This window comes from Tamandua tetradactyla, chromosome 12 (assembly GCF_023851605.1).
Source record: "Tamandua tetradactyla isolate mTamTet1 chromosome 12, mTamTet1.pri, whole genome shotgun sequence".
Lineage (NCBI taxonomy): Eukaryota > Metazoa > Chordata > Mammalia > Pilosa > Myrmecophagidae > Tamandua > Tamandua tetradactyla.
Window position 1 is genome coordinate 34,156,949 of NC_135338.1, and position 26,317 is coordinate 34,183,265.

A 26,317-nucleotide genomic window follows, 5' to 3' on the forward strand; every position below is an offset into this window, starting at 1 on the left:
TTTCTTTTTTTCTTCTTTTTAGAATTAATTTTAATCTAAATAATATATGCATGCAGTTTTTTTTTTTTTAAATCACATAGTAAAAAAGTGACCTATAAAGCTTTTACACTTTCATGACCATGTAAATTTTGGTCACTGATGAGTGAACAAATTTTACCCCTGCCCATATACAACTGGAGTTAATGAATGACTCTTGTTTTCATTTGCTTAGTTTTCAACACACCTACTCTACTTTTTCCCTGTAAATGATCCATCTGATGTAAGATACTTGATGATATTTTTGTAAGTGCTCAAATACCTCCCATAATCAGTTTCACTTCTTTTTTTTTTAATTCTGGAAACCTCCTACCTACCACTCTTTTCATCCTGCTACAGTCTAGACTGCTTTTTCTCTAGCCCTGGTGCAGACCTGTTGTGTTAGAATTTTTTGTTGCTTCTCTTCTGTATTGGGTCCTTGTTTCCAGTATGCCATATCTTTCTTTTTCTTGCTTTACTCAAGCTTACTAAGAAAGGTGCACGGGAGGTGTATATATATATTATTGTTTTTGATTGATTGAAAATATCTATATAATAGCTTCATGTTATGATTTGGCTGAGAATAGACTTGTAGGTGGAAAATGATTTTATTAGGACTTTTAAGGAGTTTCCACTAGCTTATAGCATTCATGTTGATGTTGAGAAATCTGATGCTGTTTTGATTCCTGTTCCATTATATGAAACCTTTTATTTCCCTCTTTATTCTGAAATTTTGACAATGACTACATTGGATACTTGGTGGCCATTCCAATTTTAAGATTGTGTGCATTTCAATTCTAGGAAATATTATTATATTCTTTCTTCAGTAATTTTCTCCTCATGCTTCTATTTTTTTTGGAATTCCTATTGAACAGATGTTGGACTTTCTGGATTGACATTGTAATTTTCTAATCTTTTCTTTCCTACTTTCCATCTTAATCTTTTTTCCCACTCTGAACATTTTTTCTTAATATTATTTTACATTTCTATATAATTTTTATTTTTAGTTATAATTTAAAAATTTATAATAGTTCTCTCTGGTTACTGCCTTTTCATTATATTTCTGTTGATAGAATCACTTCTAATAGTCCTTTGTTGATATTTTTTGGTAAAAAAAGTTTTCTTCTGCCTGTTGCCATGTTGCTGCTTCCTGAAGTTTTGTTTTTCTACTTGTTTTGGTCTCTTTCTTGCTGGAGCTTTCTTCAAATATCTGGTGATTATTGGCTGCTCATTCATATTAGGCTTAGGTTTGTTACTAGGACCTTCATATTAGGTTTATCAAATAGTGGGCCTTTAATTTGGGTCCCCCAGAGTCAGTTTCTGAAGGCTTTTTCTCTAGACTGCTCAGTGCATCCAGAAAAGAACCCTTCAATCTTCTAAGAGGGCTTAGTTCTCTCCTTTGTACTGTGGAAGGAAGGAGGCTGACAGTTCATTTTGTATGTAGACATTTATTTAATCCCCAATTCCAACTCTCCTGAATTTCCTGAGTCTGAAATCTGCCAGGTTTACTTTCTACAGAGAACAGACAAACACTTGTTCTCCTGTGAGGGTGCTGGGGATGTTAGTTACTTGGATGTGCAAGGTGGAGAGGAGTGCTGGGGTCAAACTTGTTTTCCTCTTCTCTACTACTTGGTACTTCTAAGCACTGAACCTTTCAAGGGTTCTGCTGAGCAAAATGGCTTGCCTCTCAGTGGTAGTTCTCTAGTTTAAGTGCCTCCATTGGCAAGTCAGGTATTACTGTTCTCTTTGACCCGTGGGTTAACACCCTTTTAAAATTTTCCCTACTGTAATTCTAATGGACTCAAGAAGGAGATGAGATAAATGCCATGTTGAACGAATCCTTTTATGTTACAGGCTGAACCTCCTCGGAAGAACAACTGGCGACAGAAGCATGAATCTTTCATCCGTACCCTCCGTCAGGCGCGAGAGGTCCAGCAGGTAATTGCCAAAGGTGGAAACCCCTCAGACTTGCCCCCAATCCTGCCTGCAGAAAATCCAGACTATATTCAGTGTCCTCACTGTAGCCGCCACTTTGCTCTCAAAGTGGCTGAACGACACATTCCCAAATGTAAGACGATCAAGAATCATCCTCCACCTCCAAGGAGGCATTACAGTTGAGCAGACAACAGTGGAAACCTCGGATAGTTCAGCAGTAAATATGAGTAACTTGATGCAAACCAGAAATCTCTGCAAAGCTGAAATCAGTGAGAAGAGACGCATTGCTATGCACCAGGAGGTAAAAGGAAGTCCCAGCTTCCCACTAAAACACGCCCTCAGGCTGATGTGCCTTATGTTATTTCCCTAAGAACTGATGAGTGAAGACATGTAGAGAGCACGCTACATAAAACTCTCTCCTCACAAGCTGGACTTGTGGTTTGTATTAAGTGTGTGCATTTGGTTGTTTTCTTGCCATTGTTTCTGCATGTATTCTGTGGTTCCCATGAACTCTTCTTGCTCTTGCAAGTTGGCTTATTAGGATGAGTTGGTGTCAGAGGATCAGGGTTGCCCAGCTGGCATCTCTTAAAAATGATTGTAAGATTTTGCTGTAAAGCACTATTAATGGAAATCTATCCATGGCCTCCCTGGTGCACGTTTTGACCAGAAGCCAATAAAAATATGTAAGGTTAGGGCACCAGTATATCCTAAATCTTCCCTATGGTGTACTGCTTAATAAAGGAAACATCATTTTTATGTACTTTACTGGGAAGTATGGTGGGAAAGTACACTATACTTCTCTGTAGTTGTTCTTTCCTAATGGGTTTCATATGTCAAAAAGAAAGAAAGAAACTTCAGTTTCAGTTATTGCTGGCATTCTGCTTTCAAATCAGATTGGTTGAATGAAGCAGCTAAATCTACCATCAAAGTAAGCTGAGGCATTGCAAAGTGTCATGTGTCCCTCCTGATCATACCACAGTAAACTTCTATTTTAGAGAATAAACTGAAGGGAAAAGGACCAGGTCTTTTAAATTTCCTCTGGGTACTATAGTGCAAGCAACCTTATAATCAGGCCCTCAATGAAATGGGTTTTGGGAATTTAAAATCAAATAAAAAGATGACTGAGTTCTAGTTTTGCTAAGTGGGGGAACTGATAATGTCTGAAGGGGGTAGTATCAGTTCAGACAGAAGTAAAGGTAGCACAACAGAGCTGAAGTACTGATTCTACTGTCCGGAGAGCATTGTTCAAATTGCTAGTTTAAAATACTGGAGAAAAATCAACTTCGGCTGGGCAAAGGGGACTGGGAAAACAACAGAGGCATGTTTTACTAAACAATGAATGGCAAGTCTGTTGTTCCAATTACTCTACAGCTTTTGCTGACTAGCTGGACTAAAAGACCAATTTGAAATGTGAGTTTAAGGCTTTAGCAGTGAAGCTTTGGGACACTATGTATATATATATAATTATATATATATAATTTTTTTTTTTTTAAATAGCACATATTGAATTGCCTTGAGCTTTTTTCAGTTTTTCTAAGAGAAAAGAGGTATTACATAATGGAGTTTTTGGTCTTAAAGAAACCTCTTGTGGCTGGCTCCACATAGACACAGTGGGTATTTAATCCAATATGTACATTCCCCAGGCAAGTTTGATGAGTTATACACTTTTAAGATTCATACTGGATGGTAAAAACAATAGATGGTAAGAATGAGCTGTGGGCAAGGTCACAAAGGAAAAGCCTGTGGACTGTTTTGCTCCACATATGTGTTTTATTTGGCTGGCACAGAATTAAAAATATGATCTGGCATTTAAAAATTGGGTTGTGGAGTACCTCTTGAGAACCTGGAAGCTCTGGAAACACTGGACCAGCGAGCTTGCCAAGCACCAGTTGGGAGGGCTTAAGAATTAGTTGCTTCTTCCAACAGGACTGGTACACTCCTGTTCATCGCAGCCTGGTCTGGCCTGCTTCACATATATTTACCTTATCTGCTAGGGTTTGGGATCCCTGGATGATGTCATTAAGATCGTAGTTCAGAGCCCTCCAGGGAGAACACATGTTGCATGGGGGACGGGTGCTTTCTATAGACAGAAGTACCTGTTCTTAGGTTACTAGAGAAATAAAACAGTAGGCAATGCCTTATGTCCCCTTTGATCTCTGCATATTTAAACCTTGATTATATTAAAACTATCTACATGTCTTTAAGGTTTAGCTTGATCAAGTTTTTGGGAAAGGCTGAGAACGCTTTTTCTATCTAAGTCTGTTTCTGGATAGCAGAGAGAACAACAGTGGATAAAAGGGAATAAATCCTGTTTGTTAATATCCAAGATTTATACTCCTTTATCTAAGAACCTTTAGTGCAAGTAAACATTACAAATTTTACAATTCAAAAGATTAAGCAATGGGGAAAAAACCTCATGGTGAAACTCACTTCATTTGAAAGTGTGTGCAGACACGTGAGGTAGTATTTCCTAACAGCAATGGAGCTTTGTATTTAAAGCAGCACCTTTTAGCCAATATTTGCTTTTGCTCATCAATTTATCACTCCTCACAAATACAACAGGAGGTTTTTCTCCCTAATGTTCATGATTCTGTGCGGTTGAATGATCGGCACATTTATCTCCATAGTTAATCATTGAAGCAATAAAGGACTTTTGGCTTTGAGGCAGGAGAGAACACTTTATAGTCCTAACTACAGTCCACTCTGTCCTGACACTATCATGAATAATTCTTCTTTGGAGGCCCAGGGATACTCACTTTAATGAATTTATCTAAAATACATTCTTATTTCTGAGTTGTTCTATTATGTTTCTGAATATAAGGGAAACCAAATGAAATGCGTTTAAGGCAGGTTTTGCTTTAAATGTTAGTGAAATGCTCAGTCAAGAGAAGCTTTAACTTGGCTCGGCTATGCCAGAGACCAAATATAGTTTAATCTAGAAGTGGTAATACTTTCTTTTTTAATGGTCCATTCCCCACCCCCACCCCCACTTGGCACTTTCAGCACTGTATTTTAGAAGGTTTTTGGAGGGGGCTGAGGGGTGTTGTGGCAGCATAAATGATCTGCTGGCAAGAATAGGAAATTGGAAAGAAGAAAGATTATTACTGTTCCTTGCATTGTTTCTGTTACGTGAACATTTATTTATGTAAAGAGTCACTGAATCAAAGGTTCACAAAGGCCTAGGATCTGGGGGTTTTATCCCCAGTGACTAAGGTCCATGTGCAGGTTTACTGAGGCATAGCACTGATTGAGTTTAAATGTTTATTTAAAACAGAAATGCCAAACCACTCCACCCTCAGCCTTTCAAACATTAGGCTAACAATAAGCCAGTTCTTCAGCAATGATGTCAGAGCAGAGAAATAATTCAGGTAATAATATATAACTCAAAGCAATACTACTGGAAAAATTAAAACACCTAGCACTGCATAAAGAAGAAATATAGGACAAAATTTAAAAGGGAATTAAAGAAAACCATTCAAAGGTACTTCTGTTGTCACCTCACCTTTTACTCTTTATCTGCTGCCACCTTTGAACTGGTTTCTGTTTGCACAGCTGCTTGGTGGGAAAATCAAATGGCTCTCCCAGGCACATTTTGGAAAAGTGCAAATTGTCTCTAAGGCACAGAACTTAAATTCTAAGCCAAATTAATAGCAAATCTAGATTTCCCCAGGGAACATGCAAGAGAAAATGACCACAGAATTCTATTGCTAAAGAACAGCACCCCCTCCCCACCCCCCGCCTCTCCCAACAAGAGCAGGGCTCTCAACCTTTCAATGCTCACTTTCATCCCAGAGTCCCAGCAACATGCCCATGTCCCTCAGTTCCACTGCAGAAGCAATACTTAGGATTAACACCTAAACTGACCCTGCCACTCAGGCCTGCTGAGATGGTGAGCATGAGGGAATATAGGAACATGAAAGGTCGATCTGTCCTTAAAAAAATTAAAGTTGCATTTATATGATGAACCAAAACCCACTGTTAGGGTTCATAGCAAATCCCCAAGTCCCCAGAACTTGTAACCTTAATCCAGGGTTGGCCCCTTCCCTTATTTCAAGAAAAGGCTTCAGTGATTACATCAGTACTATTGTACTAGGCTTCCCAGAATTGAGAAAACAATGGGAACATCATACCAAAGAAGATCCCATTGAACAGAGTTGCCCGTCCCCAGCCATGGGTTTTTCCCCCCTGAACATCAGCCTTCACACCACCAGTTTTATAGAAATGGCAAAATTTCCATTGCACACGTTATCCTACAATCCTAAACAGATATGCAACATTCTTTTTCTTTTTTTGGTTTGGAGAAAATGAAACAAAAATTAATTTGTTTGTAGGGAGGCAGGATGTGAGACTCATGAAAGCAGCCTGTGACCCAAAATATTAAAGGAACCTTTCATAAGGCTAGGTAGGAATAAGCTCACATCCTTAAGTGAAATAATCAAATACTTGACTAGAACTTTTTCTATGGAGTTTTATTCTTTTAGGACACTGTTTCCTTCTTTGGGAAAGCTAACTTGCTCCTGTATACAAGGACACAATGAATGTAGGATTAAAAGTAAGCTCTTGGCCAAATCCTTTTCACTCGGCATGTTCTACCTGTCATGTTAAGCTTCAGGGACTGTAAGAGTTTAGTGCTGGCTTTGGGCCACTCAAGTAGGAAAAATACAAATTCATTGGTTATGATGATATGGCTTCATAAAACACTAAAAAGTGGGAAAATACTGACTAGACATAAAAAAGGGAGTGGTTGGGGCTGCTGATGTCACTGGAACCCTAAGAGCCATGAAGGCAGAGGCATAAGAAGCCCTTCTTATGGGCAGCAGACTGAGTCACTTTGGCCCTAAGATATCAGAAGCAGCTAAATGAAGACCTCCTCTTCCTCATGATTTTCTCTTAAGACCAATCCTACTCTCTTACTGGCTCAATTCTCTAACAGACACCACATCTCTTAGAGGTATCTTTCAAAACCAGGAAATCCTGCCCAGTACTGGCCATAGCCTGAAACACTGAAACTCCAGCTGTGTGATAAGGAGGGCTCGGCTTCTCTAACTCCTCACTGAAGAAAGTGCCATCAACCCTCAGAGGAAAAGCAATCTAAGCCCAATCCTCCTCCTTAAGCATTTAGCTCCATGAAGTAACTGGACTTTCTGAAAACAAGTCCTAGATTTATTCGACCAGACTTATTTTCCTGGACTCGGCTCCTAAGAGGGCTCAGAATATTTCACTACTCTTCACATGACCTTGGTCAGGCCACAGCTGGTTCCAGCACACTCCAGCTTTACACTTTTCCCTCTCCCACCTAGAGGTGGAAGGCTTGGTTAAATCCCCAAGGCAGCTTCCAAATAATGATGAAAATGATAAATGGGATGTAAGCTGCTACCAGCACAATTAAGATGAACATTGTGTCTCCTCTTCAAAGGTGGGATGAAAGATGAGGTACAGAGCTGCTGTTGCTATGGCAGTCACTGAGGACAAAGCTAGGGCCACAGGACCCTTCCATTCTCCAAAACAATAAAATCACTCCTAGATCCTATCTAAAAGGCAATGCCACTCTCCAAATGTACGTGGAAAGTGCTTCAGAGCCTCCGCCTTGCACTCCTTGTCTGCAAGTGAACGAAGCCAGGAAAGCTGCTCTCTGCATTCAGTAAGTGTGCTGTGAAGTTCTTTGGTTCCCAGTTTCCTGGGGCTTTATAGGCTCAGGAGTCTAGAGGCTGGGTCGACAGGAGTCTGTTCCCAGGAGGCACCAGGAATCCGAATCTAAGTCAGGCTTTGGATCCATTTCCATCTCTTCCTTTGCTGTCTGAGTTCCTTTGGAATGCATCCCCACCTGTCCAGATAAAACAAAGTTTCACACTAACAACAGTACTACTTAGTCATAGCAGTCTTGCTGGTTCAGGACAATATATTTTCACTGCCTTCCCATAAGGCTGTTTGCAGCCACACAGTCTTGTGAGATTCTCATAGCTCTACCTTAGATAAAATCCACACTTTTTCTGCAAGTAGGGTAATCAACAGTCCTGGTTTGTTCAGGACTGCAGGACTGCTGGGACACAGTTTTAAAACTGGGATAATCCTTGATAAAACAATCCTGCCTACTACAGCTGTCAATCACCCCATGCTTACCTCAAGTGTGTATATTACTGTCCAAAGTACTTTACAGACATTATTTTATTTATTTCTCAAAACAACCATATGAGGTGGATATTATTTTCTTCTTCTAGGTGAGAAACCAGAGCTCAGAGAAACAAAGCAATTTGTACAAACCCATATCGCTGGTAAACTGCAAAGCTGAGAGTTGAACTCTATTTCCCTACTCCTACTTCTTATATAGACCAATGTTATGGCTCTTTAAAATTAATGCAAACAGGATCACCTGTGAAGTATTTACACCAATTATTTACCCTGAATCTAATCAAGCCTTTAAGTCTAACAAGTCTGACAGAAAAGACTGGGTGACAGAAGGACAAGTTAAACAACATTCCTAGGAAACAGGACAAATCCAGTCTACTAAACAACTGGCCTGGTTTCTTCAACATGTTAATATCACGAAAATATTAAAAAGAGTGGAGATGGTGGAAGGAGTTGTTCAAGACTAAAAGAGAGAAGAGTTATAACTGTGGGGTTTCATTGGATTCTGGTCTGAAAAAAAGAGTTATAAAGGATATCTTTGGGAGAAAACCAGGAAAATCTGAATGTTAGCTGGGATGAGAATTTAGAGTATGATTGTTAATTCTGTTAGATGTGATAATAGTATTGTGGTTATTCAGGAGAATATCTTTTATTTTAGGAGATGCATGATAAAGTATTTAGGGGTGCTATATTATGGTTTTTATAATTTACTGTAAAATGGCTCAACTGACTAAATAAATAAATGAAAAATTTATACACATGCAAATATATCAACATATATTTTAAGTATATATTTCAATATACCTATATAGTTGATTCTCATTATCTGCAATTTCTGCAGTTTGCAGATTTTGTAAATCACCTACTCATGGTATGTTCACGGTCACTGATGGTCATGCTCAGAGTAGCAAAAAATTTGAGTTACCCAATGTGTGATACTCTGCCTTTTTGTTTCCAATCTCATACTGTAAACAAGTGTTCTTTTCTGTGGTGTATTTAGTGCTTTTATGTTTTTCAGTTTTATGCCTTTTCTTTGTGATTTCATTGTTTAAAATGGCTCCCAAGCTTAATGCTGAAGTGCTAAGTGCAAAAAGGCCATGCTATGCCTTATGCAGAAAATAGGCGTGTAGGATAAGCTTCACTCATGCATGAGTTATAGTGCTATTGGTCATGAGTTTAAGGTTAATGAATCAACACTATACATTAAATAAGGTATCTTTAAATAGAAACACACATAAAACAAGGCTGTTTTGATTGCCTGATGAAAATGTTGTGACCAGAGGCTTGTAGTAGGAACTTAACCCTGTATTTCCTGTAAGAGTAATGGTTCAGTATTTGCGAATGCAGCATTTGTGGCAACTTTACCACCAATGGTGAGAGTCAACAATACAAAAATATCTATATATATCTGAAGCAAATACAGCAACAATTTGAATCTAGGTAGTGGATATATGGGTGTTCACTCTACTATAATGGTTAAAATTTTTTATAAGTGAATGAAAGAACAAACTAACAAAAATCATGCAAGTAAGTATGAAAGTGATTCAATACAGGTGTCTGAAAAAGGCCCAAGACTTCGGGGTTTAGTTACAAATCTTATACCATTAAAAAGTAAGTATTTGCAAAGGTATAAGCCTATTTCATTCCTTGGTGTTGTTTCTTCCAAACAGTCTCAGAAAGTGAATTCTTCTTTTAATTTTCTCACCTGGTGCCCTTCTTCTAATTTCCTGTTCAGCTTCTGTAGCTGGGTAAAAATCTGGAGGTTTTCTTGCTGTAACTTCTGTTGTTCAGCTAGACACTTTAACACCAGACCCTGTAGTCTCTCAACCTCCACCTGCAAAGTGCTGCATGCACAGGTAGGAGTCAACGACGGTCCCTTCCCAGCACATGTCCCTGCAGGATTCAGCCGAGGTGGCTGCAGAAACAAGAAAGAGAAATGGCAGGATGTCCTGCCCGTGCTATACTCTCCAATCCAAGCGTCCTCTAAGTACAATCAGATTTTACTTTTAGATAAGATAAACCATAAATACATCTGAAGCATACACAAGAGAAACAGAAAAATCCTGGGATTACAATAGCACCTGGCTCTAACATAAGAGGCCCAAGGAACTCTTAGTGCTTGAGCTGCCATCTGCTAAGGTAGAAAACCAATCATCAATTTTGGGGAACTTTGTGAAAAATTTTAAAGTGCACTGGTATCCTCTCATTTAAAATGCTAAAGTGAAGAAAAGCATTATTTGGTTTGGAACGAGTCCTTCTGTCAGTGAGGACACTGTGGTCCAAAGGATCAATATTCATGAAATGGAGTGAATCATACTTTAGAAGAGATTTTAGAGGTGTTTAGCAAACAGGATGACCAAAACAATTCAAGAAATCTAACTGACAGAGGAATTAAAACATTTATTTGGAAATTTCTCTTATTACCTCTTAAGAGAAGCTTTTCAATTATCCCAGTCTAAATCTTTCTTCCCCCTTTTTACTGTACTTTGCAGCGGTTAGTAAACAACAGCCCAAGGGCCAAATCCAGCCTACTGCTTGTTTTTGTAAATAAAGTTTTATTGAAACACAGGCACATTTACTCATTACATATTATTTGTGACTGCTTTTGTGCTACAATCGCAAAGTAACTGCCAAAGAGACCGTCTGGTCCACAAAGCCTAAAATAATTACTATGTGAGCCTTTATAGAAAAAGTTTGATAACCCCTGGTTTTATGAAATTATTTACCACAATTTTATTTTTATCAAGGTTAGGTATATATGTGTTGCTCCCAGACTAGACTACGTGTGCCGATCTGAAAGGATGTATGTACCCTAGAAAGTCATGTTTTAATCACAATCCCATTTTGTAAAGGTGGTCGTTTCTCCTAATTCCTATTTAGTACTGTATGTTGGAAACTGTAATTAGATTATCTCCATGGAGATGTGACTCACTCAAGAGTGGGTGTTCAATCGGATTAGGTGGAGACATGTCTCCACCCATTCCAGGTGGGTCCTGATTACTTTACTGGGATCCCATAAAAGAAGAAATATTTTGGAGAAAGTGGGAGATTCAGAGAGAGCAGAGAAGAACAACAGCCATGGGAAGCAGAGAGTCCGCCAGTAGGCGACCTTTGGAGATGAAGAAGGAAAACGCCTCTCAGGGAGCTTCATGAAGCAAGAAGCCAGGAGAAGCAGCTAGCAGATGATGCCATGTTCGCTATATGACCTTCCAGCCAAGAGAAAAACTCTGACTGTGTTTGTCATGTGCCTTCTCACTTGACAAGAGAAACCCTAAACTTCATTAGCCTTCTTGAATCAAGGTATCTTTCCCTGGATGCCTTAGATTGGACATTTCTATAGACTTGTTTTAATTGGGCCATATCCCTGGCCTAAAAACTATTAACTACCAATTTATTAAATTCCCCTTTTAAAAAGCTGTTCTGTTTCTGGTATATTGCATTCTGGCGGCTAGCAAACTAGGACACTACAAGTATTATGCCTTAATTATATTTAGAGCCTCCAATCCACTTGAGCAGTGCCATGTTCATTAAATTGAATTTGAATTTTGGAATTTCTATTTTGGTACTTCTGAGGCACAGAGAAAACAAAGACCATCCTCTGATGAAGAAAGGTGTTAGTCTGTCAGAAATGTGAAAGGGTGAATATCTTTCCATGGCAACTCACTTTAGCCTTGAATAGAGGCTTTAAACACTAGGGAATAGACAGTATAATGAGTCAATGCAGGGCAGCTAGAAGACCAATGAAGATGCAGGAGTAGACAGTGAGGCCAGAAGAACTGGGCAGAGTGCACATCTATTGTTTACCTAGTTGTGATTCAAAGGCAAAAAACTCAGTTACCCAGACTCCTTCTGGGGGCTTGGGTTCCAAAGGAGCTTCAGAGGCCACTTTGAGACCTTGCAGTTCTTCATAGGGCAAAGTATCTTTTTCAGATTCTGAAAACGCTGCACTCAAGGGAGAGGGGCTATCAGGCATGGGGATGAATTCTGCATTTTCCAGCTCCTAGGTGGTCAAGAAAGAATCTTGTCAGTTCTCTTTGCAGCAATTTACTTTCTCCCAAATCCCCTTTGCAGGCTTGCTATAGCTTTCACTCTGTCATAACACCAGCACCCTCTAGTGGAACAGGACCACTACGGTTAACGACTTATCTTACTCTACCTGTTAACAAGCTGCAATCCCTTCCTCAGAGGAGTAACAGTGATACAAATTCTAACTCAAATTTAAGAACACAATCTGGAGTGTCTGATGTGTTTCCCCAACACACTTACTCTACACAGGCTATACAGTGAGTCAGGAAGCAATAAGGCAGTGGCAATGAGGCAGACTGCCAGGCTGCTAAAGGTGGAGGCTGAAGCTTTAGATACAGCACTGTGCTGCTTCCTCCTGTTAGTTATTACACACTCCTCAAATAACTAACAAGTTTAGTCTTATTGTACAGAAAGCTTTCAATCTATATATCCCCCCTTCTTTTTTTGAGAAAAAAATTTTAAATTTCACGAACTGTAAATGTTCACTGTAGAAAATAAAAAATATAGCTGGGCAATGGAAGATAAACCACCGGCACTGCCATCACTCAGAAATGACCATTGTTAAAACTGTCAATATATAGTCTTTTAGACATTCTATGCATTACATATTTTCTAAAAGAGTGAGATCATACTTCACAGGTATTCCATCCTCTTCTGCCAGCAATATGTTATAAACAACTTTCCATATAAATAAAAATACTCCCATGTTTTTACACCTGCATCTCAATTTTCATTAACATTTCCCTATCATAAGGCACTGCAATTGCCTCAGTATTCCACTTCTACTAAACATAGTACAAAAAGCTTAATATTTACACACAGGCACTACAAAACTGCCTTTCAGGAAGGCTGTATTACTTTATATTCACTTAAGTAACACAGGCATGAGAACATATTATTACTTTCTTGTTCAGGAAGAAAAAGGGTTGAAGGTGATATTCTTTCCATGTAGAAATCTAGATATTTGCTACACAATGGTTTAATAGGACATAGGAATCTGAGAGATTATAACAGTTCCTTTCTAGTCCCTGTAACAGGCCCGATATTTTATCTAAGGTACCTGTATTAAAGCAATTACCTTTCGAAGCCATCCAGGACAGGAGCTGCTGGCCCCACTATTGATCCCCATGGCCTCGGTGGGACTGATTAAACCTTCCATTCCCCGGTCTGCTTCCATTGTTCCTCGGAAGCCTCCGCTAGGATCAGGAGTTTCAGATTCCTGCTGACTTTCTTCCTCTTCACCACCACCACCGCCACCGCCGCCGCCGCCGCCGCCGCCACCACCGCCACCACCGCCGCCACTTGGGCTAGAGCTCTGAACCACTGTCGGATACACAGCATGGAAGTGGGAAAGCTGTTGTTATGTGGCAAGAAAAATTTACCATTCTATAGCCCCACTTATCTATGGGAAGGTTCCTAGAATTGTATGAAGTAGAATGGCAACAGTATGCAAGTAAAATATTAGAATTAAATTTTTAATTTTTATACAAGGTATTTACTTTATCAGTATCTTCTTCTATTTCTACTTTCTGAACTGGCTTATCCCTACATCCATAGATTATAAATGTTCTAGCAACTTTGAGGTGTTTGTCTCATATAAGATGAATGTCCATGGAGGGTGCTGGAGTGTTCTGAACACTCACCCCAATCATGAGTCACCAAATCTAGCATCCATGCTTACTCTGCTTCTTTAACAGACACATTCAGACTCTAGCACCCTCCATGGACATTCATCTTATATGAGACAAACACCTCAAAGTTGCTAGAAAAACTCACCACTAACACACCCAAATGGTCAATTCTTCAACATTCACATGAGGATTAAATGCTTTGATGACTATTTGTATGAATTTTAAAAATATGACTGGTTGCTTCATATCATGCAACATTTTCCAAGTACCTCGATGAAGAGTAGCTAATGTGTGGTCAGGAAATGAGATTGAGTTTTAAATGAATCAAAGGCAAATATAAGTAAGAAAATAAATTTGTCAGTTAAAAACTGCATGGTATAATTTAAAGTCAAATGTAAAGGATTGTTTGTAATTACCTGGTCTACTAGATAGAGGATTAACTGTGCCATACTGTGATCCTACTGAAGCAGCAGCACTGTGGATGCCAAAATAAACTCTGAAGTTTGCCTTTTTGTTTTAAATGGCCTTTAAAAGTTGTTATATTTGATATATATATATGACTTTTACATATATGACACTTTTGATTCCTAACAATAAAATAAACATATGTGAATCTATCACGTGAAGAGCTAGAATTGTGCTATCCAACATGGTTGCCACTAGCCATATGCGAAAACTTAAGTTCAAATAAAATAAAAAATTCAGTCGCACTAGTCACTTTTCAAGTGCTCAATAGCCATATGTGGCTAACTGCTACTATACTAGACAGCAAGGATATAAAACATTTTTGTTATTGCAACAAGATCTATTGGAGAGTGTTGAACTAGACCATTACCTATATTGCTGTATCTGCCTTATGAATTTCCTCCTTCTCTGGCTTCCCACCCAGATATCATAACCACTCTGATTAATTCTGCATTTATCATTTCTTCTTAGGAAAAAAAAAACCCAACAAATTTTAAAGCAAAATAAAATTATGTATTCTTAAACAATGTATTATTTATTTTTTTTTTATTTTTGAACTTTATATAAAAAGGCAGGTAGCCTGCTGCAACTTGATTTTTTTTTGCATGGGCAGGCACTGGGAATTAAACCTGTGTCTCCAGCATGGCAGGCAGAAATTCTGCCACTGAGCCACTGTTGCACCACCCTGCAACTTGTTTTTTACATTTCACATTATGGAAATACTGTTCATTTTCATGATTGTATGATATTCCACTGGGTGATTATAAACACAGTCAATCAATAAATATTTACGATTTACTGAGTACTTGCCATATGTCAAACATTGTAGGAACTGAAGATAAAAAAGACATAAATCCTTATCCTACAGGCATTTTCTTGCAAATGGAAGTTTGTTTTTGACCTATATTTTTCCTTTCAAAACAAAGTTATGAAAGAACACCACACTTAGAAAAAAAAGATACTTTATCATTTGAGACAGATATTAATGTGCTCAAATAAAGACACTGCACAACAGATTATTTAAACAAACCAATAAAAGGTCTAATAAGTGTGTGTCTGAATGTGTCAACTAAAGTAGGACAATATATATCAGACTATAAACGGCTTCTTTCTAGGGAATTAATCTGTTTCTATTATGGTTCTTTATCTATTTCAATTCTATAAAATATCAGAATCCAGGTTCTGAAACATCAAAGACATATAGGGATTCTAGTAGGCAGAAAACCATGAAGGAACATCAGATTTAATTTCCTGGCATAATCCCAAACAATGAACCATGAAGAAAACAAAGGAAAATTATCAGAGTTTTTGGCCGATTTTCCTAACCACATTTAAAGTTTTAATTCCAAGGACCAGTTTGGAAGGACTATTTTTATCGACTGGAATATCCTGGTAATACTATGGAAGAGAAAACCTATGGCCCTAGGACAATACATAAATCACAATGCTGAGCAACTCAATGTAATTATTCCCATTTGTGTGGAGGCAAAGACACACCCTTTTCTTTGACCACAATGTAAAAGTAACAACATTATGAAACCTACCAAAATATGATCCTCCCTCTTAATCACGGTATATCTCATTTCTAAAGCAACCCTCTATTCTCCTTTGAGTTTTGGAGATGACATGGGACCCAACCCAAAGATTCACACTTTAGAAATCTACTACTATTTGAGACATCACTACTCACCAGTTCCAATGGACAAGCCGCTGCTATTGGAACGGATGGTCTTAGAATTCAATACTTTCTCTGAGAGGAAAAATATTCAGTTGGTAAGTACTATATACAGATAAAGGCAAGAAAAGTGAGAAGACTAGGATAGAGAAGATAATTTAGAAGATAACTGCTGTCCCTGACTCCAGATAATTTAGTATTTATTACTTGCTGTTTTGGAAATTAATAATTAATAAAATAAGCACCAGGAGCTACTTGAACTATATTCAATATCTAAAGTAGCAATTCTTCATTTGGGCTGTTCACTGGAATCACCTGGGGAAGCTTTAAAACGGTAACAATGTCTACTCCCACCCAGAGATTCTGATTTAATTCATCAGGAATAGGGGTCTGGGCCAAGGCATTTTTTTTTTCTTTTTTAACTGATAAAACTTTACAAACATTCCATACATGGTGTATAATCAATGGCTCACAATATCATCACACAGTTGTGTATTCATCACCATGATCACTTTTTAGAAAATCTGCATCACTCCAGAAAAAGAAAAAACTCATACATACCATACCCCTTACCTCTCCCTCTTATTGACCACTATTATTTCCATCTACTCAATATATTTTAACCTTTGTCCCCATTATTTATTTTATCCACATTTTTTACTCATCTGCCCATATACTAGATAAAAAGAGCATTAGACATAAGGTTTTCATAATCACACAGTCTCAGTATAAAAGCTGTATCATTATACAATCATCTTCAAGAAACAAGGCTATTGGATCATAGCGCTACAGTTTCAGGTACTTTCCTCTAGCCACTCCAGTACACCATAAACAAAAAAGGGCTGTCTATATAATGCATAAGAATAACCTCCAGGATAACCTCCAGACTCTGAAATCTCTCAGCCACTGATACTTTGTTTTTTCTCATTTCTCTCTTCCCCTTTTTGGTCATGAAAATTTCCTCAATCCTTGGAAGCTGGGTCCCGACTCATCCTGGGATTTCTGTCCCATGCTGCCAAGGAAATTTAAACCCTTGGGAGACATGCCCAACGTGGGGGTGGAGGGAAGGGCAGTGAGTTCACTTGCTGTGTTGGCTTAGAGAGAGTGGCCACATCTGAGCAATGAAGAGGTTCTCTGGGGAGGACTCTTAGGCCTAATTTTAAGTAGGCTTGGCCTATCCTTTGCAGGAATAAGTTTCATAGGGGCAAACCCCAAGATCAAGGGTTTGGCCTATTGATTTGTTGTCCTCACTATGTGCGAGAATATCAGAAATTCTCCAAATAGGGACGCTGACTATTTCCTCCTTTCTTCCCATTCCCCCAAGGGGATTTTGCAAATACTTTTTTGTTCACTGTCTAAATCATTCCGGGATTTATCACGGCATCACACTAACCTGGACAAACCAACAATATCTCACGCCCTATTCAAGATTCCATGTATTCATGGTGTTCAATTAAACTGAACATACAAGTTAAATTAGGAAATGCACTACCCAAGAGATAAATTTTGCACCAAATAAACATCTCTCCCTTTAGTCTCACACAGAAGTTGAAGTTTTAAAATATGGACGATATCACCTTTACCCAGTCTCCTGATATACTTTAGTCCTATCCAGATCAGTGCCATTCACATCTCTACTCGATGTCTGATCACTTTTTCAAGTTTTTAAGTAGTTCCTGTATGGGGTACTGCTGCCTTTCATAGCTTCAGAGCTCTAACTCGGAGTCTCAGGTATCACACAGATAACCGAAGTTGCTGGGAAAGACCATGTTATATACAAACAGCTCAGTCTTGCAGAATTTAGAATGAACAGTTACATCTTCTCAATATATGAGACTGCTATAAGAGCTTACAATCTAGGACCCTTTACAATAAGCCCCAACCTGATAACCCATGCTCTTGACTTTAGTTCACCGAATTTTTATTTTATAATTAGTCCATATGGTTGACGCATGATAATATTTGTCTTTTTCTTCCTAACATTTCATTCGACATACAGGTCTTAAGGTTCATTCCTCTAATTGCATGCCTCATAACTTCATTCCTTCTTGAGGCCACTCAGTAGTCTGTTGTATGTATACACCACAGTTTCCCCTTCCATTCCTCAATCCTTGTACCCTTAGTGCACTATGGGATTTTTAAAAGCACCCGAGGGATTCTAATGCACAGCCAAGGTTGAGAACCATTGATATAAAATAATGGACTTGTAAACCCTTACACAGGTCTTTATAATTTAATTCATCAAAAAGTTAATCTTTATTCAGAAAGCATTTATGATGGAATGTTTCTTTTAAATATGTACTGTGTGAGTGTTTCTCACAAAAGCATGTATACAGATAAACTAATTAATGGACAACTATAAGTAACAAATGCTCTGGAGAGAAAGGCAGAGCCCAAAATGATGTTGGTGAGTGATCAAGAGGTGGCAGATGACAAAGCCACCATTTCATTCAGGAAATGAAATATACAGGCTTCTCTGACCATTACAAGGCTTACGAAAAGTAGCCTCTTTTCTTCAGGACATTTCTTTATCCAAGAATGTGACTATCAGTACCTTAAGGTATGGGGTCCATCCTTTGTCAAAGCCGCCTCAACCTCACACATATGAAGTACTTACCAACAATGAGAATGGTGTGCCAGCCGCGGCAAGATAAGTCTGGGACATAATGCAGAGATCCAAAAATAGGCCGAGGCCATGAGGTACAGATATCAGAGCCATGTGGTCTCTCAGTGGGAGTCATTGCCAGGCGGCCATTACCACCGTTGCCCCAGGCAAAAATGTGATTATCTAGAAAAAGAAAATTAAACAGCAGATAATTTTACAGGACACTGGCTTCCCAACTCTTTGAGGTTCCCATCTTTAGGCCCTAGAGCTAGAAAAACTCTCAAATGTACTAAAAAAGGGAAGACTGTATTTATTTCCCTATATGAAGCCTAAACTCTTCCTAATCTTCTCCAGATAGAAATGACCACTTCTTCTGTACTGCCATTCATTCATTCATTCAATTATTTACTCATTCAACAATCTTTTACTGATCATTCATTCAACAAATATTTATTGAGCATCTACTTCATGATAGGCACTGTTTGAAATGCTAGGGATAGAACATCAAACAAAACAAAATCACTGCCCTTGTGGAACTGACCCTGTAATGGGAAAGACTGACAATAAATAAATAAATAATTGAATATTTCAGATAGTGATAAATGCTATGAAGAAATGGTTAAGAAATAGGTGGAAATAATAAGAGAATGGGGTGGGGAGTCATGATTTTAGGTAGGGTAGTCAGAGATGTACTTTTTTTTTTTTCATTTTTAAATAGTTTTATTCACACATCATACAATCCAGCCTAAGTGAATAGACATGCCTTCGCCACTGTATTCTGTCTGAAGACATTTCCTTTTCTTCCACAAAAAATCCATGCCCCCTTCCCAATTCCCTGCCTGCTGACATTTAGTTTTGGTATAATGCCTTTTTTACATTCAGGGAAGCATATTACAATGTTACTGTTAACTACAGACCCTAGCTTACATTGATTATACTTTTTCCCATGTAATCATCTATTATCAACACCCTGCAATACTGACGTTTTGTTCTTCCTCAAGCAAAAACATGTTTTAATTTGTACATTTAATCACCATCATTGTATACTCTAGGCATTTCTAAGCTATACCATCTCAGTCTTTATCCTCTATCTTTTCTTCTAGTTTCATATGTGCCCCCAGCCCTTCTCCCTCTATCATACTCACATTCAGCTTCGTTCACTGTACTTATAGATCACTGTGCTACAATCAAGTAGTACTGTCCTACCCATTTCTGAAATTTTACAATCAGTCCTGTTGCACAATCTGTATTCCTTCAGTACCAATTACCTTATTTCCATCTCCTGATAACTGTGTTCTTAACTTAAATTCTCCAAGTTTACTCATTAATGTTAGTTCTTATCAAGGAGACCATACAATATTTGTCCTTTTGTTTCTAGCTAATTTCACTCAGCAAAATGTCCTCAAGGTCCATCCATATTGTTACATGCTTCATGACTTTATTCTGTTTTACAGCTGCGTAATATTCCATTGTTATGTATATACCACAGATCATTTAGGTACTCATCTATTCATAGATATTTGGGCTGTTTGTATCTCTTATCAATTGTAAATAATGCTGCTATAAACACTGGTGTCCAAATGTCTGTTTGCGTCCTTGCCCTCATACCCTGTGAATGATACCTAGCAACGGGATTGCTGGATCATATGGCAATTCTGTATTTAGCTTCCTGAGGAACCACCAAATTGCCTTCCACAGTGGTTGTACCATTTAACATTCCCACCAACAGTGGATAAGTGTGCCTCTTTCTCCACATCCTCTCTGGTGCATGTTATTTTCTGTTTTTTTTTTTTATAACAGCCATTCAAATGGGTATGAGATGATATTTCATTGTGGCTTTGATTTACACTTCCCTAATAGCTAGTGAAGTTGAGCATCTTTTCATGTGCCTTTTAACTATTTGTATTTCCTGAGAAGTGTCTGTTCATGTCTTTTGTCCATTTTTTAATTGGGTTGCTTGTCTTTTTGTTGTTGAATAAAGAATCTCTTTACATATTCTGCATATTAAACCCTTAGATGATATTTCATTTCCAAATATTGTCTCCCATTGTGTAGGCTGCCTTTTTACTTTCTTGACAGAGTTCTTTGATGCACAAAAGTGTTTAATTTAGAGTAGTTCCCATTTATCTATTTCTTTCTTCAATGCTCGTGCTTTGGGTGTAAGATCTAGGAAACCCCTCCCAATACAAGTTTTAGAAGATATTTCTCTATATTTTCTTCTAAAAGTTCTATGGCCTTAGCTCTAAAGTTTAAGTCTTTGATCCATTTTGAGTTAATTTTTATATAGGTTGTGAGGTATGGATCCTCTTTCATTCTTATGCATACGGATACCCAGTTCTCCAAACACCATTTATTGAAGAGGCTGCTCTGTCCCAGGTGAGTTGGCTTGACTGCCTTATTAAAGATTAATTATCCATCGATGAGAGGGTCTATATCTGAACACTCTATTTGATTCTATTGGTCAGTATATCTATCTTTATGCCAGTACCAAGCTGTTTTGACCACTGTGGCTTCATAATATGCTTTCAAGTCAGGTAGTGTGAGACTCCCCACTTCATTTTTTTTCCTCAAAATACTTTTAGCTATTTGGAGCATCCTGCCCTTCGAATAAATTTGGTGACTGGTTTCTCTATTTCTGCAAAGTAAGCTGTTTGAAATTTAATTGGTATTGCATTGACTCTTTAAATCAATTTGGGTACAACTGACATCTTAACTATATTTAGTCTTCCAATTCATGAACACGGCATGCCCTTCCATTTATTTAGGTCTTCCATGATTTCTTTTTAACAATTTCTTGTAGTTTTCTGTGTATAGGTCTTTTGTATCCTTCAATTTATTCCTAAATATTTGAGTCTTCTGGCTGCTATTGTGAACAGAATTTTTTTCCCTGATTTCCTCCTCAGATTGCTTATCTCTAGTGTGTAGAAACAATACTGATTTGGGGACATTGATCTTGTACCCTGCCACTTTGCTGTACTCATTTACTAGCTCTAGTAGATTTGCTGTAGATTTTTTTGGGATTTTTGACATAAAGTAGCATGTCATCTACAAACAGTGAGCGTTTTATTTCTTCCTTTCCAATTTAGATGCTTTTTATTTCTTTTTCTTGTCTGACTGCTCTGGCTAGAATTTCTAGCACAATGCTGAATAACAATGGTGACAGCGGACAAGAGACGTACTTTTTGATAATTAAGCAAGATACCTGATCAAAATGATGAAGAAAGTGATGTGGAAGTCTAGGTAAGAGCTTTCGAGGCAGAGGGAACAGCAAGTGCAAAGGCCCTGTGAAGGTAATATGAGTAGCATGAAAAAGGGACAGGGAGGCCCTTGCAGATGGAACAGAGTAAGAGATCAAGTAGAGGTCAGGAGGTGGCTGAGGTACTTGTCATATAAGACCATGCAAGCCATTATAATGGCTTTTTGTGTGTATGTGTGAAAGTTGGATTTAATTACAAGAAAGTTGAGAAGACTAGAATAGACTCAAAAGTCAATATTCACGTTTGTATTTATAAATACAGAGCAGATACCAGTTCAGAGAATGTAGCCAATAACATTACAAACAAATCAAACAGCAGTATTAACTATATTCTCTGAAAAACTGTCATTTATGACATTTCTCCCAAAACAACATAGTTTCATGTTCAACAGTTAAAAAAAAAAAGTCCCCAGCAGTTGTTACTTTAGAACTCAAGTACTGTTTTCAACAAAATTTCATGTCTACAGTTTGGTTCTCTGATTCAGAGCATGAATTGCTTTTCAGATGAAAAATACGGGGTTTCAGAGGGTGGGGGCAGGATGGGAAAAAGAAGGACAGCCAGGGCAGAAAAATACTGGGGAGAAACAAGATGTACATTTCTCTGGTCAAGTAGCCGAGTGAGGAAGTAATTATTCTGAGAACTTCTGAAATAAGGAATATTGTAGTGATCTACTGAGAGTTGAGGAAGCAGTAGGAGTTTCCCTGTGAGACTGAAGATACCAACAGGAACACTTCTCCTCCAGAGTAGTCAGGACCAGGTGATCAGTGCGGCTTGAAAGAAGCGTTTTCCTGATGATAGAACTTTATAAGTATCTTGTTACATCACCACACATGGCAAGCCCATACAACCTTGAGTCCCATCATCATTGCTGTTAAGTTTTTTCATTAATATTGACATTTTTCTCTTACCAGTGTGTAAAAGGCATCTTTGATATCCTATCTGGTCTTGGCTGAGGTTTCAATGAATGGAATCATATAACTCTTGGCCAGTTCATGGACTTGTTTTGTGTCATCTGTCCTTGTTGGTAAATCACAACTGTTTCCTACCAGCACCATAGGTACATCATCTGAATCTTTAACTCGCTTAGTCTGCTCCCTATAGAGGTTAATATCTGCAAGTGACTTGCTATTATTGATGGCAAACACACAATGGAAGCCTTTGCTGGTCCTCATATATTGGTCTCTCATGGCCCTATACTCCTCTTGTCAAGCTGTATCTAGTATATCCAACTGACAGGTTTCCCTATCTATAACCACCTGTTTTGGATAAGAACCCTCAAGCTCTACTGTCTCTGCTTCGGACAGATTCAGGACTACAGGCAAGAAAAATGCTGGAGACCCTGAACTGCCATGAACAGCTCCCACCAGGGAGTGGCACTTTCCATAATGACCAATTTTTAATGACTGACATGGGCAACCATTAGAAATTTTGAGCACAGAGTATTTAAAAGGATGCCTTAGGCTACCACATGGAGAACTGATTGCAGGAGAGCAAGGATAAAGCAGAGAGACCAGTTGAGGCAACTGTAATAACTCAGTGAGAGATAAAGAAACTTGGCATAGTTGTGGTAATGAAGATGGTGAGAAGTGGTTGGATATATTCTGAAGGTAAACAACAGGATTTGCTGATGGATGGGATATAGAATGCAGGATGGAGATGCCATTTACTGAGATGTAAGAGGGACAGGCCTGGACAGAAAACCAAAAACTTGATTTAGACATACTAAGTCTGTTTGAGATACCTATAGCTTCTTATCCAGATCAGTACATTTTTTAATGAAAAGGAGGTGCTATTAATGCTTAAGCCAGGACAACAAGCATGAATCAGGACTGACCTGGGAAAACTGGGTTATATAGTTACCCTATCTTTAGACATACAAGTTGAAGAGCTGTTGAATAAAAGAGTCTGGAGGTCAGGGGTGCGGTATACAGAGGGGATTTAAGGTAATGAGATCTCTTCGGGAGTGAAAGTTAGTTAGTAGACAAGACAATTGAGCCCTGAGGTCCCTCAAAGCTTAGCGGAATAGGATATTGCTATCATAGTACCTGACATATCTGCCCATACTGGCCTTTTTATGTGTTATATCTCCCTAATCTACTAGATGTGAGCTCCTTGAGGGCAGGGGCTTTCTGAGACTCATTTCTACATTCCCAGAGGCTAAAAGAAGACCAAGAACATAGAAGGCACTCAGTTTATATTTGCTGCATGAATGAAGATATAAAATACACTTCAGAGGAGTACAGAAACATTCTTCAGGAGCTAACATGCCAAGTCACAGGACCCAATTATATAATCCATTCTAAAGTTTAACTCATGAAGTACCTAGGTTTTGTTCAAGAAACATACCCCTCTGAGTTCCTCTCAGAAAGTGCTACTGAAGACTTGGGTTTTAATCCTCAGTGATATAGTAACTATGTCCTCAGACTTTCATCTAAGTCTGACCCAACAGTTTGCACCTTAAATTTCCTTGTTTTGGGGCTAGCTGGGAAGGTAGTGTGCCACTCTGAAAGCTGGTTCACTTAATTAAATATGGTAACAGATCACTTAACTGACATTGTCCCTGACACACCTGATGTATACACAAAGCACATACAAGAAGAGACATCCCAGAGCATGAGCAGCAGCAAAGAAAAGTTGATATAGTCAAAAGATGAAATGAGACTTGTCGCTCACCAGTCATAAGAAAGAAGTGGCTAGAAAAATTTAAAAGTTCAGAAGAAGATTCAGAAAGAAGAGAGAAAAAGGATAATGGGCAAGAAAAAAGAGGGACAGGAATGAAGAATACCAAAAGTGGAAGTAAAGAGAGAAGTGTAAGAGCAAGAAGATGCTGCAGATAAGAGATAGCTATGAGAGAAGAAAAACTAATCACACCAACTCAGAAACCTGACAGACACATAAAATATAGGTCAAACAGTCTTTCAAGTCTCTGCAGCCCCTAAGGATATCACTGCAATGAAGGTGACCCCAGCCAAGGAGCAAGGTTAGATTATGTTCTCTCTAGACACTCAGCAAAAAGTTACTGAAACCAACTTTGTGTGGGGCAAAGCTATTTAAAGAAGCACTTAATAATTTTTGAAACATTTTTCTAAAAAAGTTCAAGATAAAATAAAAAAAAAAAGTACGGACTCTGAGTATTTAACTTGCCATCTTTTATAAAGAAATTTCACCTTTAAAAAATATATATCATTCTGTTGGGCACATGAAGAGCTAATGAATGGGTGGTGCAATGGTGGCTCAGTGGCAGAATTCTTGCCTGCCATGCCAGAGACCTGGGTTTGATTCCCGGAGCCTGCCCATGCCAAAAAGCTAATGGAGCTCCAAATGTATAACTAATTCAATACAAATAAAAAAGTAAAGGTATGATCTGGCAATACAAATAATCAGTCCACCTCTGTCCCAATCAAGAATTAAAACATAGTCATCTGTCAGAAAGCTTAAAACGAAGGGTACAGACTCACCATCAGTGGCAGCAATGGTAAACTCATCACCACAGGAGACTCTGATCACTTGCTTCCCACCTAGGGGTCCCCCCAACAGATTGATTCCTAAACGCTTCTTATAATTCCCAACGCCCAGCTGCCCACACTTGTTGCAGCCAAAGGTCAGCAGCCGGCCTCGCTCTAAGAGAGAAGCAAAAATAAATAACCAGGCACAAATGGGTCAAAGAACAGAGAGAAACTCATCCAATGCAGAGTTCCAAAGACTATATTCCAATTGTTAAGAGATACTCAAATATAAAGGTAGCCACATAATCCTGGGCCTAGTGCAGAGAGTACACTTAAGAACTATGACTAATCAGACCCAACTGATGACAATATTTTCTCTCCAATATTTCATTTTAATGTGGAAAACTGGGTACTTCTCTAACTTATAGAAATTAGGGACAACAGAGGTCTGGAATTATAGGTGTGGCGTTCTCAGTAAGGGATTATCAAGCATTTATAAAGACTATCAACAAAAACTTGTACTGAAGTACCTAAATTGTTAATGAGATAATACTTGATGCTAGGGGGAAATCAGGAAGATTACTGTTAAGAAGAAATAATATTGGACAGAATAAAAAAGCCTGAGCTACTAGGACGTGTATACCATTGTAAATCAACTCACCATCAATAGCAGCTGTGTGAGTTTTGCCTGGGGCAACAGTTCTGATCTTATAAAAGGACAACTGTTTAGCCAAGGTAAAGGAGGTTGTGTAGGGAACTTCATGGTATGCCTGAAACAAGGCAAAACACAAAGCAGACACTCATGACGTAAAAAAAGGAGGAAAAAATTAGGCTAAGAATGGGAAAGAGTCATGGTGACCAAAAGGCCTTTCAAGTACAACATTCTATAAGAAGGTACCAGGTAGCTTTCCATCTCCAATAGAGCACAAGAAGAAGTAAGTCCAATATGTAATCAGAGTTTAAGTGGTAGATGAGGCAGGATTTTCTGAAAACAAAAGTTTTAGATTCTGAATCAGGGTATGTAAAATATGAACTTTCGATACAAGAAGGTGTTTATTTAAGAAAAGAATCATTGGCATTTGTCTTAGTTACACTTCCTTTATACCTAACATGGGCAGGACAAAGAATTAAAATCT

At 38.3% G+C, this 26,317-nt stretch overlaps 2 protein-coding genes and 1 pseudogene across 5 annotated transcripts in view; 1 reads left to right on the forward strand and 2 right to left on the reverse strand.

Annotated features, from left to right (window-relative positions):
* ZC2HC1C (zinc finger C2HC-type containing 1C) overlaps window positions 1-26,317 on the forward strand; it is a 64,197-nt gene that overhangs the window by 6,592 nt on the left and 31,288 nt on the right. For 2 of the 4 annotated variants that reach the window (XM_077123085.1, XM_077123083.1), the window contains exon 3: window positions 1,870-2,376. In XM_077123085.1, the coding sequence (XP_076979200.1) occupies window positions 1,870-2,133 (264 nt within the window). In that variant the 3' untranslated portion in view covers window positions 2,134-2,376. Of the gene's footprint in view, window positions 1-1,869; window positions 2,377-8,168; window positions 11,494-26,317 lie in introns of those variants that run through there. The other 2 variants (XM_077123086.1, XM_077123087.1) reach the window with 2 other exon arrangements.
* Window positions 5,198-26,317, reverse strand: part of NEK9 (NIMA related kinase 9) — a 60,788-nt gene continuing 39,668 nt past the window's right edge. The window contains exons 15-22 of the mRNA XM_077123082.1: window positions 25,843-25,951; window positions 25,194-25,355; window positions 18,491-18,661; window positions 15,889-15,948; window positions 13,181-13,425; window positions 11,915-12,076; window positions 9,782-9,991; window positions 5,198-7,774 (exon numbers count right to left, since the gene is read on the reverse strand). Of these exons, the coding sequence (XP_076979197.1) occupies window positions 7,652-7,774; window positions 9,782-9,991; window positions 11,915-12,076; window positions 13,181-13,425; window positions 15,889-15,948; window positions 18,491-18,661; window positions 25,194-25,355; window positions 25,843-25,951 (1,242 nt within the window). The 3' untranslated portion in view covers window positions 5,198-7,651. The remainder of the gene's footprint in view (window positions 7,775-9,781; window positions 9,992-11,914; window positions 12,077-13,180; window positions 13,426-15,888; window positions 15,949-18,490; window positions 18,662-25,193; window positions 25,356-25,842; window positions 25,952-26,317) is intronic.
* LOC143652016 (GTPase NRas pseudogene) lies at window positions 18,687-25,152 on the reverse strand (annotated as a pseudogene).